General features: G+C 40.3%; 1 protein-coding gene across 2 annotated transcripts in view; it reads right to left on the reverse strand.

The window, feature by feature from the left end:
- Nucleotides 1–16,342, reverse strand: part of ash2l (ash2 like, histone lysine methyltransferase complex subunit) — a 17,529-nt gene extending 1,187 nt beyond the window's left edge. The window contains exons 1-16 of one of the 2 annotated variants that reach the window (XM_031287837.2): nucleotides 16,246–16,342; nucleotides 14,086–14,152; nucleotides 13,784–13,929; nucleotides 13,604–13,692; nucleotides 12,507–12,601; nucleotides 11,679–11,774; nucleotides 10,215–10,310; nucleotides 9,171–9,246; nucleotides 8,945–8,962; nucleotides 7,234–7,333; nucleotides 5,786–6,003; nucleotides 3,839–4,006; nucleotides 1,986–2,179; nucleotides 1,224–1,316; nucleotides 1,033–1,131; nucleotides 841–900 (exon numbers count right to left, since the gene is read on the reverse strand). In XM_031287837.2, the coding sequence (XP_031143697.1) occupies nucleotides 841–900; nucleotides 1,033–1,131; nucleotides 1,224–1,316; nucleotides 1,986–2,179; nucleotides 3,839–4,006; nucleotides 5,786–6,003; nucleotides 7,234–7,333; nucleotides 8,945–8,962; nucleotides 9,171–9,246; nucleotides 10,215–10,310; nucleotides 11,679–11,774; nucleotides 12,507–12,601; nucleotides 13,604–13,692; nucleotides 13,784–13,929; nucleotides 14,086–14,152; nucleotides 16,246–16,304 (1,674 nt within the window). In that variant the 5' untranslated portion in view covers nucleotides 16,305–16,342. The remainder of the gene's footprint in view (nucleotides 1–840; nucleotides 901–1,032; nucleotides 1,132–1,223; nucleotides 1,317–1,985; nucleotides 2,180–3,838; nucleotides 4,007–5,785; nucleotides 6,004–7,233; nucleotides 7,334–8,944; nucleotides 8,963–9,170; nucleotides 9,247–10,214; nucleotides 10,311–11,678; nucleotides 11,775–12,506; nucleotides 12,602–13,603; nucleotides 13,693–13,783; nucleotides 13,930–14,085; nucleotides 14,153–16,245) is intronic. The other variant, XM_031287838.2, reaches the window with a different exon arrangement.
- Between the last annotated feature and the right edge of the window lie 3,658 nt (nucleotides 16,343–20,000).

The raw sequence follows: 20,000 nt of genomic DNA on the forward strand, positions 1-20,000 counted from the left end.
GCCTGGCTTTTAAAGGGAATGGGAAATGACCTCTGATTGGTTGATTGCATGTTACGCCCAAAACACACCTCTGATTAATGAAGACACTAAGTACAACCCTTTAGAACCATGCACCCGGCGCACGGACCCTTTTTTCCGCCGTCAAACTAGCAAAAGTGGATTTGGACACGCCCTAAACGCACCAGCACTTTGTTCAGCCTAGGTTGGTTTTAAAAGTGCTCTATAAATAAATTGACTTGACTGCGCCTTGCAGTTGTAGCCCCCAAACTCAGGAATGAGTTGCCTCTACATATTAGGCTGGCCCCTACACTGCCTGTTTTTTAAATCCTGTGTTAAAAGATATTTTTATTCTCAGCCTTTAACAAACTAGAATAGTTGCCTTTCTATATTATTACTTATTACTGTTAAACTGTAGTCTTTTTGTTGCAGGGTTTCCCCCGGTGTACTGCAAGGCCTAAGCCACTGGGAATTATCTTTTAGTTGTTTTTTTTTAAAACAGTTACAGTGGGGCGGCTCGGTTGGAAACTTAGACAGTCATATTTTCAAATCTCCAGTTAGCTTTTAGCACTGACTTAATGTAGGGCCCTATAGAATCTGTCTTATAGCTTTTTTAAATTCTCAAATTCACGATTCCGTCCATGATTGCGTTATGTTATTACTGGCTCACGCCCGGTCCTTGCCAAAAAAGAAGGGGGGAAACCCTGTGTTGTTTTTGTGTTCTTTCTATGCATTTGTATTCTCTGATTGTACAGCACTTAAACTGTTGTAAACTGTTGGTAAACTGTTGTTTTTAAACGTGCTTTATAAATCAATTTGGATTTGATTTACTGAAGCTCTCACCGGCTGGTACTTCAGGTCCTTCGGAGGGTGTTTGAAATGTGGCCCAAAGTTAACCGACACCTGGAAGGGGGGGAGGGAGAGAGAGAGAGAGAGAGAGAGAGAGAGAGAGAGAGAGAGAGTAAAGTTTAGCAAACTTAAAAAAGATCAACTAAGCAGCGGCCGAAAAATCGCCAACACAAGACGCGTACTGACCGTGCAGCTCTTGTAGAGTGAGATGGCGGGGAAGTACATGCCTTCAAACAGGTTTTCAAAGGCTACACCTTGGCTCACTCCGTTTTTATAGAATATCATCTGGAAAAAAACAAACGGGATCCACGAGTTAACAGCAGCAAACAGCGCCAGGGTTTCCGACTCAATTTTATTTCTAAAAGAGGACTTCTCACCCTGCTGGAGCTCATCGACTTCAGGCTCTTCTCTGCTTTGTCGACATAGTCCTTTTCCTCAAAGTACAGGTAGCTCTTGAACTTGATTAGTGCCTGAAAAGAGCAGATTTAGTATAACAGAATAAGTGGGCGTTCAGACCAAAAAACGTGATCCAGCAATTTGCCACAGGTTGCAGGGGGGTGGGGTCAATGCAACGGCCCATTTGAGTGGCGTCATGTTGTGTTATTTAACCCCCCAATGTAGCACAAGTAGACTTTACATTTCACAATTAATGTTTTCCGGTTCTCCGTCCGACATTTATAGATCTCGACGTTTCCGACCGCACTTGAAGGCAGCTTTATTTCACAGGAGAGAGAGAGAGAAAGAAAAGAGACGAGCGAGACGTAGCGAGTGCTTTGTTGTTGCAGGAAACATTCAGCTATTACACAAACTCCCGGGCAGTTCAGAGCTTGAGTTTGGTGTTTTAAAACGTTCTTGTGGCAGCGATGTTTCCCGTTTCCTGTACGGGACTCTCACACCGCCGCAAAACACACCGACAAGTCTGATCTCTAGTAACATGATTGGCCGTCGCAGCTTGACGTGGGGTTGCGTTTCTCCAAAAGAGTCCGTCTCCAACCCAGCCGCAGCCTAAACGTACTACACCCATTCAAAATTAATAGAAAGACCTATGTTTTTGCCGTGACCACCGACGCAGGCAGTCCGAACACGGCCTAACGCCGCGTGCCGAGTCCGCGTAGTTCTCATCGTGTGCCGGGTGTTACCTTGTCCTTGTATGTGTCCGGCAGAGCCTTGGCAGTCTCCGTGGCGTCCGGCAGCTCGATGAAGAAGCCCAGCGTGTCTCCCTGACCGTAGCTCGAGGAGTAATGCTTCCCTATCGACTGGTGGAACCGCGTGCCCTTCTTGCTGCGCCACGAGTAGCTGAACTTGTCGTAACCCAGAGGCGCCTGCAGGTTTCCTGCAACATAAAAAAAGGAAAATATCTTATAGCATTTCAAGAAATATTCTGCCAGGCCTTCTTTATCCTTTAGAATAAATAAGTGTCCGAAATTTTTTTTTTTTTTTCACTTTTTGTTTTTTTAACACCGGGTTAACGGCAGTTTGGCACTGATTACCATACATATCTAGCAAAAAGAAACACGTAAGAGTAGGCTAGCACACAATATATGTGTCCCTTGTGTTTAGAGAGCATGGAGAAATGAACACTCTCCTGGAAGAAAACATGAATACTTTCAGTCCTATTTAGAACACAACGTGGGGTAGTGGTGCACCTATCTGCGTTAATCAACCACCAGACTATTAGTGTGTGTGTGTGTGTGTGTGTGTGTGTGAGTGTGAGTGTGAGTGTGAGAGAGAGAGAGAGAGAGAGAGAGAGAGAGAGAGAGAGAGAGGTCGCATGTCATATGATCGTTAACAAATTTAACATTTCAGCAGAGGTGTTAGGTTTAGTGGCCCTTAACGGTGAAGTAGGGGATTTGATTTGCGGGGGTATTTTGGTGACGGTAATGTTATTAGTGTTGTAAGTTAGCACAAGACTTGATTAACCTGCCCCAGGACGAGTGTGATGAAAAGTGCTGTGTCTGCCCGGTTCAGCTCTGAGATTTTCTCACATTGCACAGCGCTGTGAAGGAATCAAAAACTGAAAAAAATTTGCCTTCATTTTTTTTTTTTAAGGGGATTTTCACACCTGAAAGTCCGAACCAAGGTCCAAACCAAGGTTGATGTTTTTGCATTTGATCCAGTACGTTTTGGTTTCATACTGCAGTTAGGCATGCGCACTCAAGACCTAAAACTACGTCCTCATAACGTACATGAGCTGTGTCTCCAGTCAGTTGTAACTGATTGGTTTGTAGACGGGCTTCCCCGTCCTCTCCTATCCTCTCTCTGTGTCGGTTTTTTCCCAACTGGCCGCTGCTCTCTCTGTGCTGCTGCGGCACTTTTTGTTTTGCTGCGATGCTGAGAAGCGACACACGGGAACTTTAATTGGGGTTTGAGGAGCTGCAGCATTTATTCAGAGACAAACTGAAACCTACGCTGTACATTTACTCCCACTTAACAAGTAAACTGCTGATGTATTCTCTGCTCTGATAGCCGACAGCTGTCTGCTCTGAGCGCTGACACAGTCTCTCTCTCTCACGTAGACACTTAGCTCTGAGCTGTTCCTTAAAAAGGAGCTTCCCCGGTCATATAACACCAAGATAGCCTGCCAGAGCTTTCTGTATTTGGCCCGAAAGTCCGAACAATCCAAAAAATGCTTTCACACTAGAAATGAACCGGACCGGACCATGGTTCAGTTTGATCGGGACCGAGACTAACTCTTTTGGTCGGACCAAATTTCGTCCGTTTTGGTCCGGACCGAGATTTCACACCTGTTATTTTGGTTCGGACCAAACTGAAAAGTCCGAAAGCCCGGACCAAACGAGGTAGGTGTGATGAAAATACAAAAAATGAAAATAAAAAAAAGAAATTTGCCAACAAAAAAACAAAACATATTTTGCCTGTTTTCACAGATTAAAAAAAAAAATAAAGGAAGAAAAAAACCTTTTGTTATATATTGTTATAATGCATATTCTTCCTAAATGTAAAGAGGTTTGCGTGAGAAGGAAGCACCACTGACCGAGCGGTTGGGACCAGCCGAGCCTGGCGGCTGTCTCTGGAGGCATTTCCTCAACGGTGACCTCAAAGTACCAGGAGCCCTTCCGGATCCCGTGGGAGGCTCGCACCATGGAGTAGCCCTTCTCCCCGGTCACCGTCAGACGGTCGTCAGAGATCTTCAGCTGCGGCGCTGCAACACAAACACACATTAGGACTGCACGATATGAGGAAAATATGTGTTAACGTCGTTGAATATCACGATAACGATATTACCTGCGATAACAGATATTGTAGTGTGCTCAGTTCTGCTGCTTTCAGTATTCTGCTAAAATACAACAAACTGCTTGGAAAGACAAAAAAGTCCAGGGTGCTCAGAAACTTCAATCAAATGCTTGAAGGTGCTCTTTGGGGTCGGGAATTCAATTGAATGTAGAGAAAAAGAAAAAATCCAAGGCACTTTTCTTCAAAATGACTTAAAAAGCCTTTATTTTACTGGCTATTTCATGATAGAAAATTTAAAAGACATTGGGAGAAGCAACCCACGCGTAGCGGCACTGACAGCCTTCTTCAGGGTGTGTACAACAAACTGCTGGTTGAATTTAATAGAGAAGACACACCAGCCCGATAGTCGGGCGTCAGGCCGTCTGGCGAGGTCCGTGACTCGAGTCTTTTTGGTGTGTCTGGTGCCGTCGGCCGTCCGAGGAGCCGTCGGCATTCATTTTGACCGACCTGACATGTTCAGTCGAGGACAGAAAAAATCTGACGAAAATCTTTTAAACTGACCTTTGTTGAAATGAAGACAGATTCAGAAACTGCACGGCCTATTTCTTATTTCTATTTCTATTATATTATTTCTATTCCTATTTCTTAAAATGTTTTCAGAAACACGTTTCGGTGAACTATTTTAGTCCAATATGAGATCGTATTCTGAACGAGCCGCCATGACAGTCTGGCTGTGAATTTCCGGAGAAAAAAGAACCACGTGACGCGTTCGTCCAATCAGCTGCCGGTTTTCATTTTCTGGGAAATAATCAGACTGTTAATGGAAACAATACAGAGCAGCGCCGCCTGCTGCTATGGAGACGTATTACGTTTCGCGCACGCGCAGAGCGTACACTCAAGTCGGCGTCGCCTCAGTGTGTTCTGAGGCATTTTTTGGACCTCGGGACCCGACTGATCAGTCCGACTGGCTTTACTGCCGACGGTCGGCCGTCTGGTTGGTGTGTCAGGGCCCTAAAACTAATAAAAGGAAATCATTTCCAAAAACAATGTATGGAACAAATTGAACATTGAATATGCAGTAAAAGGCAGCACTAAAAAAAAGAATGAGTTACATTTTAAAGTGCAGTATTCTACTGATATTTTCTTTCAACTACCACAAAACAGTGGGAGTGTCTTTCGCAACGTGTCGCAGCCTTTCGCGATGCGTTTATTGCGCAGGTTGATAATGCGATTTTACGATAACAAAACGGTATATTGTGCAGCCCTAGTACACATCATATGAACATGACTTAAGGCTTTCCACAAGCCATCACCACACTGAACACACACACCCACTAGCACCTCCCCCCTACCCCCCCACCCTCCTCCCGCACACACCTTCACATACGGATGTGCAATAACTAGTACTTTTAGTGTGTATATTTCTTTCTATTTTTATGTATATATTTCTTTCTAATTCTGTGTGTATATGTAATTTTGTGAGTATCTCTCTTTCTAATTAGTTGTTTTACTATTTATTTCTTGTCTTTTAAATTTAGATTTGTCACTGGGTGAACTGCTGCTAAAAATGTCGTTAATTTTGTACAATGACAAATAAATCTTCTGATTAGAAACATTTCATAAACATGAACTTGAATCAAAGTATGTCATCTCAAATGGCTTTACAAAGAAAACATTCCTCCATTACATTATTCTGTTAACTTGTTTGTTTTTTTACATAGTGTGAAAACATTATAATTTTCAGTACCTCTGTCATGTAAAGCCAGCAGCACCCTCTCATACAGACAGGCCCTGTACAGATCCCCAGGGATGGGCTTGCCAGCCCAGCAGTCCAGTTCGAGCTTCTCCGGGTCTGGAGCGTGAGGATCTGGTTCGGCCAGGATGTAGCGGTACCCGTCTTTGTTGAAGGGGTGCTCCAGTGGGTAACCGTGAGGAGGAAGGCGCTGGGCCGAGAACAGGGGGTCGCTGCCACGAGGGAGGAAGAGGGGCACAAGTTTGATTTGATTCTTCGTTGACTTAAAAGGAAGACTCTGGTGAACCTTTTCCAATAATGGACCCAATTTGAAATATGTTAGTACCACCGGGCTAAACGGCACCAAACTATTTTGGTAGAAAAAAATGCCTAGCTTTAAAAAGAGGCACTTAAACTGAAACACTCAAATGCTAGACTTTAAAGGTCCTATGACATGCTGCTTTTTGGATGCTTTTATATAGACCTTAGTGGTCCCCTAATACTGTATCTGAAGTCTCTTTTATATAGGCCTTAGTGGTCCCCTAATACTGTATCTGAAGTCTCTTTTATATAGACCTTAGTGGTCCCCTAATACTGTATCTGAAGTCTCTTTTATATAGACCTTAGTGGTCCCCTAATACTGTATCTGAAGTCTCTTTTATATAGACCTTAGTGGTCCCCTAATACTGTATCTGAAGTCTCTTTTATATAGGTCTAAGTCTCTTTCCCGAAATCCAGCCTTGGTGCAGAATTACAGCCACTAGAGCCAGATTTCCTGGGTGGGCAAAGCAGAGAAAGGGGAGGTAACCTTTCTCCTTATGATGTCATAAGGAGAAGATTCCAGATCGGCCCATCTGAGCTTTCATTTTCTCAAAGACAGAGCAGGATACCCAGGACTCGGTTTACACCTATCACCATTTCTAGCCACTGGGGAACCATAGGCAGGCTGGGGGAACTCATATTAATGTTAAAAAACCTCAAAGTGAAATTTTCATGCCATGGGACCTTTAAATGTTTACAATCACTAAATTCATTCATAACTATAGTGTATAATTATTTTAGGACTTTTGCACGACTGATATGTTTTAAAAGGAACATTAAAAGAAATCTCACATACCCCCTCTGCAGTACTCCAAAGTACCGCCGTTTGAGAAACACTGTCTATACTATGCTTGTAAGAAAAAAAATCCAAAGAAAGGAGGTGCATTCTGGGCGTATTGCTCTCTTGAGACAGCGGAAAGTGATCGCACAATTGACCAACAAAAACCTGGTCTAAAGTCAATAACGCAGCATTTCATTGTTATTTTAACAGCAAATTCGTAAAATGCGCCTAGGCTCGTGCACAGCGCGTGCACACTATGCTTGTTACACGCACAGGGACGCGCGGCAGCACACACACATGCAGAAGATAGTTTTCGACCCAGACGTTATTGTAAAAACAAACACTGTGTTTGGGTCTATACCTTCGGGTTCTCTTAGTAGCTCCTGCAGCAGTGCCCTCCTGTTGCTGCTGCTGTTTGCGTTTGGCCCCTCTTCCTTTTCCAGGGCCAGGGGCCAAAGCACCTTCAAAATAACACAAGACAGATTACACTCCTGCACTTAAAGAGCAACACACACACACACACACACACACAGAAAGAGAGAGAGAGAAAGAAAGCAGGTAATAAGGCGTTTGGTGTACACAGGGAAACAGCAGGCACAAATAGGCAGGAATTAGTCAGGGTGGTTATCAGCCTCTTCAACGTGACCAACATCGTTCTCTTGCTAAGAAACACTGACATTAGGGAACCAGATGATGGGATCAGATTATTTACTTCCTCCCAGGGAAATGGGACATTGTAAATATGAAGTAGGCTCCAAGACAAAATGCAGTTATTCCTTCACAGAAAAAAGGACTAATCAATCGGTACGTGTTTAGCAACAATTCACAAAAGAAAAGCACTAGCTGCACAATAGCCAAGCCAGAAAAACAATAGTTATATTTTTCATTTTTAAGACTGTAATTATTGTGTCTGTTTCTTTATTTTGTATGTAAAACCATGTCGAGTCAGCTAGTTCAGATCTTAACACATGAAAATATTCCACTAAACATATTCATGTGGTAAAGAAAGTAGTTCCACGTACATCGGAGAGACAGTCTTCGGTTATTGAACTATTGTCTGACTTACTGTCCCATTTAAACAAATACATTAACGTAATGTATTAACGTTGTGTTTATTGTTGTCTATTTTTAAAATGGGATTCCTGGTGTTTTTTCAACTCACTTCATAATCTCCAAAATTACCATTATGCTTACCAACTACAGACAGCAGACAAAGGGAAGTCTCAGGACTAGTTTTGCACTTTTACTTTAAACTCATACCTAAAATAATTCAGTTAGCACGTGACCAATAGATCTGACCCAAACATTATAAATGGAGGAAACGGAAGAGCGAGGGTAAAGCTAATTAGCATCGGATGAAAGCCAATAGCAAATCAAGAATGGCACTCTGATCTCACATATGTTGTGGTACGGAGTGTCATTCAGTGAGGAGATTTTTTATTTTAAATTTCAGAACCTGTAAGCAGCAAGCCAGAGACGAGGAAGGTATGTTCACCGATCAAAAGGAGGTAGGGCTGGGCAATATATCGATATTATATCGGTATCAATATATGGGACTAAATATCGTCTCAGATTTTGGATATCGTAACATCGTAGTATGGCATAAGCGTGCCAGTCTTTTCCTGGTTTTACAGACTGCTTTACAGTAAAATGATGCCATTTTCTGAACTTCCCAGACTGTTTAGCTGTTCTTTTATTTGCCTTTAACCACTCAGTCATTAAATTAACATTATTTATCTAAAATCTCATTGGTAAAATATTTTGTGAAAGCACCAATAGCCAACCCTACAATATCGCCGCAATATCGACATGGAGGCGTTTGGTCCAGAAAATCGTGATATCTGATTTCCTCCATATCGCCCAGCCCTTAAAGGAGGCAAAGCTTTAGGGAGAGAAGCAGGAGCAGAACCAAACGGATGCAGAGAGCACACAGAGGGGGTTACAACTGGACGTGGATGAAGTTGCCCACGAGATGCTCATTGAGAAACCTCAGGGCCAACTTCTATCCAGAGGGTTACAAGACACATAAAGCACACGGATCGGCTCCAGAGGCCAAAATGCCACATAGTCACCTGAGAAAGAAGATCCACCTGGAACACAATGCACAAAATCGCCATGGTCACCACATTTAACACGTCTCACTCTCAGCTTCGGGGGAGTTTAAAGTGGCCAGTGATGTGAAACACCCCCCCCCCCCCTTTTTTGATACAGAATGGTGCAACTTCATTTTTTAAATCTGTGTTACAGGTAAAATGTATATGTATTTTTTCAGTTCAGATTGAGTTTTTCTATGCTTACCATTCAGCCCAGCAGCAGTGGGAGCAGCAGTGGTCTGTTTCTGCGCGTCGTAGGACGGTCCGATGGTTCCCAGGTCCTACAGAAAAGTAACAGCAACTGAAATTAGACTTTAGAGCAGGGGTCTTCAATGTTTTTTTTTAAGCCAAGGACCCCTTAACTAAAAGAGAGATGGAGCAGGGACCCCCTACTACATACATTTTATAAAATGAAGTTGCATAATGAACTGGGCCTACAGTAACGTGTAGGGCCACCTAAAGCCTTTATACCTTTTTTGCATAGGATACTAAGCTATTGAAATAGCCTACTAATTGTTGGCATGGTTTTATAAATCATGTTTGAATGTTTAACATACTGTACATGTAGCCCAGTGAACCCTTAGGATGAACTGTGTATGTGTTGGCCTTGGAGACTAAGGGATTTATGTTTGCTAATAATATGTTGGATTCATGTTAAGACTTTTTAATTTTTGAAAAAACTTTCAGAAATTAACAATAATTTGGACCTAAATAACAGAGAGAGTTGTGTGGAGCCGATAGTCTTAATTAGCTTTGTATCAACTCATTTGATAATGGCTTGAATGTAACGGACGTTCATTAATATCAAAAAGTTACGCCCTAAAGCTTTAACCTTTCATAGTGTAAAGTGGGACACTACATTGTGTTAGTGTTACATTCAGGTCAATGTGCCCATCTGTTGTTGCTTAATGGGCTTGAGTTTGCCATATTATGCTTTCAGCATATTTTTTGAGCATACAGTACCTTTGATGTGATTCTGGAGAATATTCTAGGAGGTATTTGTTATTGTTTTGGATTGTTGCAAAAATAAGAAAGCATATTTGTCTGCTCCTATGTTGATAAGAACATTAAAAAACTTAAAAATATCTCTATTAAAGTACATTTAGAACAGATAAAGATGTGTGATTAATGTATAACGAGTATAACTATGGACACAATATTTGAATGGATTGACAGCCCTAATATAAACATTTTTTCTGCAGCCCAAAGCCCCTTCCTATATACTGTACTACAGCTGAGTGGTGAATACCTGGTCCAGCAGGCCGAATTTGGGGTACTCCTCCTCTGGGTCTTTACTGCCGGGGTCAGGGTGTTCCTTCACCAGAAACACATCTCGCTCTTTACTCTGGAAAATAACCACAAGTACCATTACAAAACTAGCATAATAACAGTGATATTGGCATATTATTTTGCTCCATTTGTAGATGTTCTCCTTAAAGTTGGCGGCTGCAATGAAACAGCAGCTGGAGGAGATTCAACATTCGTTCCTATAGAGAGGCGAAGTCCCTCCCCTTCTGGTGGACCCCATGGGACCTTATTTCAGAAAAGATATGGCTAGGACATAGGGGTGTGCAAAAAAAAAAAGAAAAATCGATTCACATTCGAATCGCGATTCAAGCTCTACCGATTCAAAATCGATTCATAGAATTCCAAAAATCAATTCATATTTTTTAATAAAAAAATAAAATAATATATATATTTTTTTAATTGTATGTCTACTGCAATCACATGGGAAAAGTAACTACATTTACATACTGTGAATCGTTTTTGAATCAAAAATCGATTTTGAATCGAATCGTGACATTTTCTGAATCGTGGACATATACACGCTGGCCGACTGAAAAAGAAAGCCAGTATGTATAGTAAAGGACCCATCCCACCCTGGACACTGCCTGTTCTCTCCCCTCCCCTCCCAGAGAAGGTACAGAGCAATAAAATGTAAAACAAATCGGCTGAAAAACAGCTCCTTCCCAAGAGCTGTAGACACTAGAATCGTAGAATCGCTGTTTAGCACGATCCGTTTTATGCTGCTAACTTACATTAACCACTGTTTTAAAAGGTCACTTTTTAAACACTTACTATTTGAGATTATTTGTATATATTTGGCTTTAATTCATGTTTTTTTCTAGTTGCCTTTGTCTGTCTATTTAACTTTGTTCCATTTATTCATTTTTTATGCACACTGCTGAACAGATTTTCATTGTACTCTGAGCACAATGACAATAAAGATCTATCTACCTATCCACCTACCTACCAGCTCGGTTCCACATCACATGTAACGCTATCTTACCTGATGCGAAAGAACGAGCAAGATCCGCTGCACGTTTGTGTAACGTTACATCCCTGTACGAAACAAACATCGTAGCTTCAGAGAGACGTCACTTATGCAACTTTATGGTGAGTAGTCGTTCTAATTACGTATTTTCACGGTCTGATACTACAAACGGAGAACTTCTTGACATGCAAACTTTTAAATTGACACACATCATAAGAGTAATTCATGGCTCAATTCAAACGGGATCAAATAATCACCACCGGACATAGTTTTTTCTGAAATAAAGCCCCATGGGGGTCCACCGGAAGCGGAAGGACTTTGCCTCTCCATTGGCTGCTTCAACATACACTTGTTTCCATATGAAGGATTCAAAGCATCTTTTAAATTTCTCCGTGAATCGGGTACTGCGTTTCCCCACACTGTACACCACAACATTACCATTGTCTTCACTATGTTGTTGGGCCAGGTAAGCTTCCCCGGTCTCTGACGGGTCGTCATGCACTCCCAGTACTTGTCAATGAATGGTATGATATCCTGCAGAGAGAAATCAAAGACGGATAAATACTTCCACGAGTGATTAAGTACTCACAAATTCTGTACATCAGGAGATGTCCACCACACTCTTAGGTGTTTATATTATTTATTTTTTTTAGAAGTTAATAGCTGCATTATTCCACTTGTTGTGTCTCAAGCAGCAAGGAGTAACCCATTTAGATGTGTGATAAGTAAGTAAGTAACCCTTCAAGAGCATCACGTCACAAAGTGATTCATAAAAAAATTAAGGTACAGACTTAAGCTTCTGCGTTAAATCGATGCCGTGGGTATGTACGTAGGTACGTGGAGGTACCGACCCTACGCCATAGCCTGAAGTGCACCTCTCGATAAATGTAACTACACGTCGAGCGACGCACGCCACTCGGCCGTGGCTTGGTAGCGTTGTATTTCCCCTGACTCATTTCCTGGTCCTCCTTCTCCGTAAACAACATGAAATCAAGGAGAGGGTTAACTTCTCCTGCTCCAGATTTCCCACTGTGGTCAGAAAGAACAGGGGAGACACTTTGGTTCTCTCACTATGACTCTAGAGTCACTACTCACTCTGAAGATAATCACAATCACTCTCTCACTCGCTCTACCCCTCCCTCTGTCTGTGACATTATCTTTATGGAAAGTCAAGTCTAGTTTATCTGAAAAGCTCCACATCACATTTACTTGCATGAAATGGCTTTAGAGGTCCAATAAAAGTTTGCAAAAACACGTTTTGCGCACCTTGTCTTTGGAGAACATCGTCTTTGGGTGCTCGTCTTGTGTTCTGGACCGCCACGTCAGGTTTGCCAGCGCTGTGAGACACATCTCCTTCAGGTCTGAAACACAGAGACAGAAACATGGGGTTGTTAAAGGCTACAAATGTTGATGGCAAGTGTCACAAAGCTTACACCACCGTTGTGTTCATTTTAGGTTGTTTGTAACACACAGAACTAGGGATGCTAATTTAGAGAGGGTTTTTTTTCTGACCAATAGTTGCCCCTCGTTAAAGTGATGGTTCGGAGTAATTTCAACCCTAGGCTGCTTTGCACCTTGACCTCGAGCCAAACAACCCCCCATAAGCTTTTTTTCCCTTGTTATAACATTGGTCGAGTTAGCGTTATCAGCTGGTTAGCTTAGTGCAGGCGCTAATGGATCCACGTTTGTATCTCGTAAATTACCCCACTAATAATGTCTGGAATGATACCAAACTTCTACAGTAGTACAAATAGTTTCTGTACTTATAAAACGAGGCATTAGAAAGTTTGTAACTACACCAAAAGTATATTTAAATAACACTTGCCTGATGGATATTCCTCTCGGCTGCTACCGCGCAGTACTTACATACTACTACTACATACTTCTGGTGTAGTTACAAACTTTCTAACGCCTCCTTTTATAAGTACAGAAACTATTTGTACTACTGTAAAAGTTTGGTATCATATAGCCGGCATAACTACGTCGTAAAAAAAAAAAAAAAGCGCCAGTGTTTGTGTGCGTGCAACAGTAGAAAGCAGCTGCACCTTCGCCAAAATGAAGACTATTTATTTTGGTATAAACATTTACTCGCCATGTGGCAGATAGCCACATAGATATAGATAGATATAATGTATTAATTATATATTATTATTTAAATTTAATATTTAGTGTTTAATACATAATTGTTAACTAACAAAATTTCTGCGGGAAACCCTGGTAATAAATAAATAAATATTAAATAAATATTTTTAACTTTGACTGAAAGAGACAATTATGTTATTGTTGTTAATCGCAATTATTTCTGTGACAATTAACTGTACAGCAAAATTTGGAATTGCTACAGCCATACACACACCACCTACTTGCTTGTTTCCTGAGGAAGTACGTGTTGCCGCTGTGATGGCACACGTTGCAGTGAAACACGTAATTAGTCATGAAGGGAAGACAGGTCCTGTAGAGGAGGAGAAAAAGGATTGAATCATGAAAACTGTCGGTGTAGTTGTGGAACTGCTGATATCGAGATGACAAATAACTGCACGTACGCAGTGTCGATGCCAAATGTGTCCGCGGTGAACCACTTCATACACAAAGCACACTGGAGCTCCACCTCTCCCAGCTGCCTCCCGCTCTCCTCGTCTCCGGATCCAGTCAGAGCGTCGGCAGCCTCGGAGCCATCGCCAGCCGTTTCCTGGGAGACACAAAGTCTGCTTAGAACAAAAAATAGCAGCATCCGTATCATGATTTATAGAAAAGATGTGGACAGACAACACACGGTTACAAGCAATAAAAGAAAAGACAAAATAAAAACAAAGTAAGAACGATAACAAAGATTTCATAATTTTACCATTCCCTCTTTGCCGTTGGATGATTCCGTATCCATGCTGGTGGGTAGTTCCCCAAATGTAGCATCCCTGAAAGTCAACAGAGAGATTCATCAGATATTAAGCCAAACCTGTAAAGGTTTTAAAGCTTTAGTGCGTAACTTTTCTTTTGACTATCAGCTCCACACAAATCTCTCTGTATTTCTCAGTATGACTATGTTCAGAAGATTGTGGCGTCCGGTGACTTTCCCGCACAGAAACTCAAGTGAAGATAAAGACCTCTTCTGAAGAGTCCATCATGTTATTTTTAATCCTCCGTGTCCTTCTTGGCTACTAGCAGCTGCGTGGAGGAGGGAGGGGGGGGGGGACGTCACTGAAGGCTTGTATCATGTGGACGCGCCGACAGTGTTGCTGTCATTACTTAGAATTCCTCAAGGGGGCGACAGAAACTACACACTACAGCTTTAAATTCATATTAACTGGTTAAAAACAAACAAAATAAATCCTTAAATATGGACAATGGTGGGGCTGCTTGATTGTGAAAAAAAAATCATAACTACAATTGTTTTGGTCAATATTTAAACGATTATTTAACACAATTACTCATTGACTTTTGGAAAGATGTTGCATTTGTTGAACTTAAAAAACAGTGAAACAGTTAAACAAATTAACAGTGAAAACACCTTGAACTGAGAAATGTCCCTTAATACTTTTCCCGTTGAACTTTTTGAAATCCCCTTAAAACAAATAATATAACAAATACATTCGAATTCAAATGTTGGCTGAGTGAGTTTAGCCTTCGGGAGGGGGGGTAAGGTACGCTTGTCATTCAGAACACAAGACAAAATCAGAGTTTATTTGCAAAAAGTAATGTGCAAAATAATTGTTCTTCTCAAAATTGCACAGCCCTAGACAATGGACAGCTGCAAAACATAAAACTACAGTTGTTCTTAATAACCGAGGAAATGTACTAACCTATTACTCACCAATTACTTATATAAGTATCTTATATTTTTCCCTAAACAAATAGTTTCTGCTCTGTTAGCATCCTTTCTAAACCACTCTATTTTGAATCACACTTTTTTCTTTTGATTTGCTTTGTACAACGGTTTGTGTGTGTCTGTGTGTGTATGTCTGTGTCGGTGTGTGTGTGTGTGTGTGTGTGTGTGTGTGTGTGTGTGTGTAATTTTTTTTTTTAGAAATGTGAAATGTTTTACATTAGGTCTTGAACGTTTTTAATTACCCTTAAAATAAAACCCTTAAAAATCATATAGAACTGAAGATTAAATAGTTTTTTTGTGATTGTTAGGGGCCAAATTAAAATGTCCATTATGGACGCAAAATATAAACCTACACTTGTTCTAATTAACTGAGCAAATTCACTAACTTATTACCCACATACTGTAGATATGTATGTACATAGATACCGCTGCTGTATCTACATATACACATATATATATATATATATATATATATATGGTCAACTCCTCTGTGTTCACCTGCCATTGCCATTTCCATGGTGAAATGTAAATTTTTACATTTACTCAAATATCGTAATTAAGTACAATTTAAAGTACTTGTACTTGAGTATTTCCATTTCCTGCCACTTTCTACTTTTACTACACTAACATTACATTAAATGTGGATGTATTACTATAGATGTTGCTACTTAGCAGTATATAAAGAAATCAAATTATCTCCAACTTTACCAGCTGCATTATTACTTATTTTACATAAGTTCATAATCTGAATACCTCTTCCACCACTGACTATTTCTCCCTATCAGAAATACATGATGTTCACTAAAATGGACATTATTCAAAGGGAGTCTGGCGTAACGTTATGGGTTTAATATAAATACAAGATTATTAGAAGGACATATGAATGCATACAAAGTCTCAACTTATGCTCAGTAGACTTTATACATTTGCCGGCAGACAGGGTAACATTAAACGGTCAGATATGTTGATGTTTTGTGTTTATAAAGAGCAGCTAAGATGTAACTGTTATTTGGTTCACTCGGTGAGTCTGTGGAGCGCTAACGTTAGCTAGCCGGTGTGCTAGCTAAACAACGTTTTTGGCTAAAACAAGAGCGTAAATGTGGTTTATATTCTCACAGAATATCTGAATCATGGCCTTCACATTTGTAACAATGACACATCTCTTGCATGAAGGACACATACCCGTCTCCGGTCTCCGGTTCGGTTGTAGCAGCAATGCCCGCCTCTCCTTCAGACGCCATGTTTCAAATCAATGAAAACAAAAAAAGCGAAGCGGAGACGGAGCATTGGCTTCCGGTTTGCTGCCGCGGGTCAGCTCAGCAGCGCCGCCGCAGGTGGACAGGTGAACTGCACCTGCCCTCCATCCATATGACCCATTTTTATATCAGAATTATGGGTTTCTTTGAACCAAATTGGTCAGTGTAACGCTTATCAGTTCAATTTTCTAAGCACAAACGGACATTTGGAAAAAACAGAAAAATGGGTTCAAATATCCAATTTTTTTTCCACCTTGACAAGCCTTGATAGCTAGGAGGAACGAGGGAGAGAATACCATCGCAGTATTGAATAACTGGAGCCCAGACGCAATTTTGTAATTTTCTAAATTTCTGATCCTCTGAATAAAAACAGAAAATTGGAAAAACAGTTTAAAGATCCAATTTTTTAATTTGTCAAGGTGAAAAAAAATGAAAAATTGGATATTTTAACCCATTTTTCTGTTTTTCCAAATGTCCGCTTAGAAAATTGAACTGATAAGCGTTACACTGACCCAAATCGCCCCAAAATAACATGAATGTGTGGATGTACGTTGTATGGAAGCCATGTAACATTCTTGGCGGGTAAAATTAATGATTACTTTCATTGAATTGTGGGTGTTTTTTTTTTTTCTTCAATTTTATAGCATTTGAAATAAACTGTGATCCACTCGACATCCTCTGATCTTAACTATCAGTCAAAATAATCCACAATTTTAAGTTTTTTTGAACAAAAAAATAGGTATCATGTCATTTAAATTATGTTTATTGGCCATGTATTTAAAAAACGTCGAAAAAACGTTGGAAAAAGAGCCAAAAAAAGTTAATTTGGAATTTTGTCCCAGATGTACAAGTTCACGGTCTACAGGAAGACAACACAAGGGTTAAATTCAATAAGATGGTGACAAACACTCAAAAGTTTTTTTTTCTACTATCCATCCATCCATCATATTTACATAATAGTACACTTTACTTCTACTTAATCTGCTATCTGTTAGTTTACATCTCTAGGCACATAAGGAGTCACATTGTGGAGCATTTTATGCCTTAAAAGTAATTAACATAATTTTAAATCAGTATGAAACCTAAGAAGGAATATTATATACGGTAGAAGACTTTAAATTTGATATTCTGATATTGTACATTTGCATTTTAAGGGTGATGCGGAGGGTCTGCTGCAGCAAAAAATTGCAAGAGGTGGTTGATTGTCAATATTATCGCATTATTATTATTTTTCAAAGGGACCGAATGCAGGGTCTTTTTTTTTTATGGTTCAATCAGCTAACTCTCTACTGATTTTGTCAACCAAGTGTAGATTAACATGGCGTTAATGCATGTCTCATCTAACAACAACAACTATTCTGTTTTGGGTTCAGGGACAGAGTCTTATTACTGTAAAATATGAGACATATCCATCAAACGCAGAATGTTGCTGAGGTCAACCAACCACTTGCTTTGGATTTAAAGGTAAAGGCACTTTATTGTCACATACACATAGCGAAATTCATTCTCTGCATTTAACCCATCCCTCAAGGGAACAGTGGGCAGCCAATCACAGCACCCAGGGACCAACTCCAGATCTGAGCCAGGTAAACACGGGGAGAATGTACAAACTCCACACAGAAAGGCCCGGAATGACCTGGATTTGAACCCAGAACCTCCTTGCTCTGAGGCCACAGGGATAACCATTGGGCCACCATGCAGCCAAGGTGCTGAAAACTTTTTCCATGCAACTTCATCCTTGCTGGATGTCCCAAAACCTAGGTTAAAAAGTAGAGGGGGTCGAGCTTTTGCGGTGGGTGCTTCAATCCTCTGGAATGGAAGCCTTCCACTGTATCTTCGAGAGGCGCAGACTAGATATACATTTAAGTCCCTGCTGAAGACACACTTTTTACTTTGGCCTTTGGTCCTGGCTAAGTGTGGGCATCAAATGTCTTTTAATGTGTTTTGTTGTTTCATGTTATCTGTAACGATGTATTTTACGTGATAATTTTTGTATTTGATATTCTGTCTTGTTCAGCACTTTGTTCAACCACAGTTGTTTTAATGTGCTATATAAATAAATTTGACATTGACATTGACATAAATCTATCTGGAGATGTAAAAATGTTTGATTTGTCCGGAAGAGACGTATTTTAATATTCAGAAACAGAGCCAACTGTCAGATGGAATTAATGTCAATGTAATATATATAGATTGGTGTTATTGTAAACGTGGCTCCTATGAATCCATAACTTGATAACGGAATATGACATGATGCTTTTAAGAACATTTATTCTAATTTACAACAATGTGACAGTCTACTATTTGTTTTTTTTTGTCTTGGTGCATCTTGTGGAAACGTTGCACGCTGTGGCTGTTTCTTTTTCTCCCAGTTGAGTTAAGATGAAGTGGAGGTTTTTTGCTTTGGTCAGTCAGAGAAGTTTATAACGTTTATGTTGGAAGCTTTTTGTGGAAGTTGGGTGCTGTGGATTTGTAGTCAAAACTCACTCGTAGTTTCCTCACTGGATGATGGATTTGTGGTCATGATCTGCAGCTTCAGAAAAAGCAGCCAGAAAGAGCAACCACTGGCTGTGGCTTTAACCTGATATTGTAGGAGAGTCCGTCATCATCTAGACTTTCTCCTTGCACTGCTATAGTTTTTATATTACTATGTCTACATTATTCTCTTATATTGTCCATATTTAATGCTGGTCTCTAGACTTTCTCCTTGCACTGCTATAGTTTTTATATTACTATGTTTACATTATTCTCTTATATTGTCCATATTTAATGCTGGTCTCTAGACTTTCTCCTTGCACTATTGGACTTATTTGCACTACCACCATGACAGCCCCTCTCATAGAGCACCTTACCCACCATCCATACTGAATCACAGGGTCAGTCCCTGCCCTGTCACTGCAAGCCTCTCATGCTTATACATCCCTTAGTACATTCATGTTTTTTATTTAGTATCTTTTCTTTTATTGTCCATATTATTCACGTGGATCTGTTATTTTATCATCCTGCTTATGATGTGTGTGTATGTTGTATGTGTGTGATGTCTATATAAGCAACTGGGACCTTGAATTTCCCCAGGACAAAACTGCTTTCGTGCATTTGGGCAAAAAATTAATCAGAAGGTGGTCTGGCCTCAGATCCTGTTGTATTCTATACTGGGCTGTCAAGAAGAGCCTTTCATATTTAAAGGGTTAGTTTGGATCTTTCGAAGTATGGTTGCATGCAGTCTTGTATTTACTTGAAAGCAATACTTGAGTAAAAGTACAAGTAGGCTATCTTACCAGAAAATAGACTTTGGTAGAAGTTAAAGTCACCTTTCAGAATATTACGTTAATTAAGTCTTACAGTATCTGATAATTTCTATCAGAATCAGAATCAGTTTTATTGGCCAAGTATACTAAAATACACAAGGAATTTGACTTCAGTAGGTGTTAACTCTCTATACATTCAACAAATAGACATGTAGTAGACATTCAGTAGACAAATAGTTATATAGACACATACTGTACAATAGAGACAACAATATACATATAGGCACATATCAACATAATATACAAATAAGACATAATATTAAGACAAGTACACATGGAGTGGGATGTAAAGTGCAAAAAGTAATAGTGCAAAGTAGTGTGCAAGATGCCTGTTGGAATGATAAGTATGTAATGTGTAGAGAAGTGGGTGAGT

This window comes from Sander lucioperca, chromosome 14 (assembly GCF_008315115.2).
Source record: "Sander lucioperca isolate FBNREF2018 chromosome 14, SLUC_FBN_1.2, whole genome shotgun sequence".
NCBI lineage: Eukaryota > Metazoa > Chordata > Actinopteri > Perciformes > Percidae > Sander > Sander lucioperca.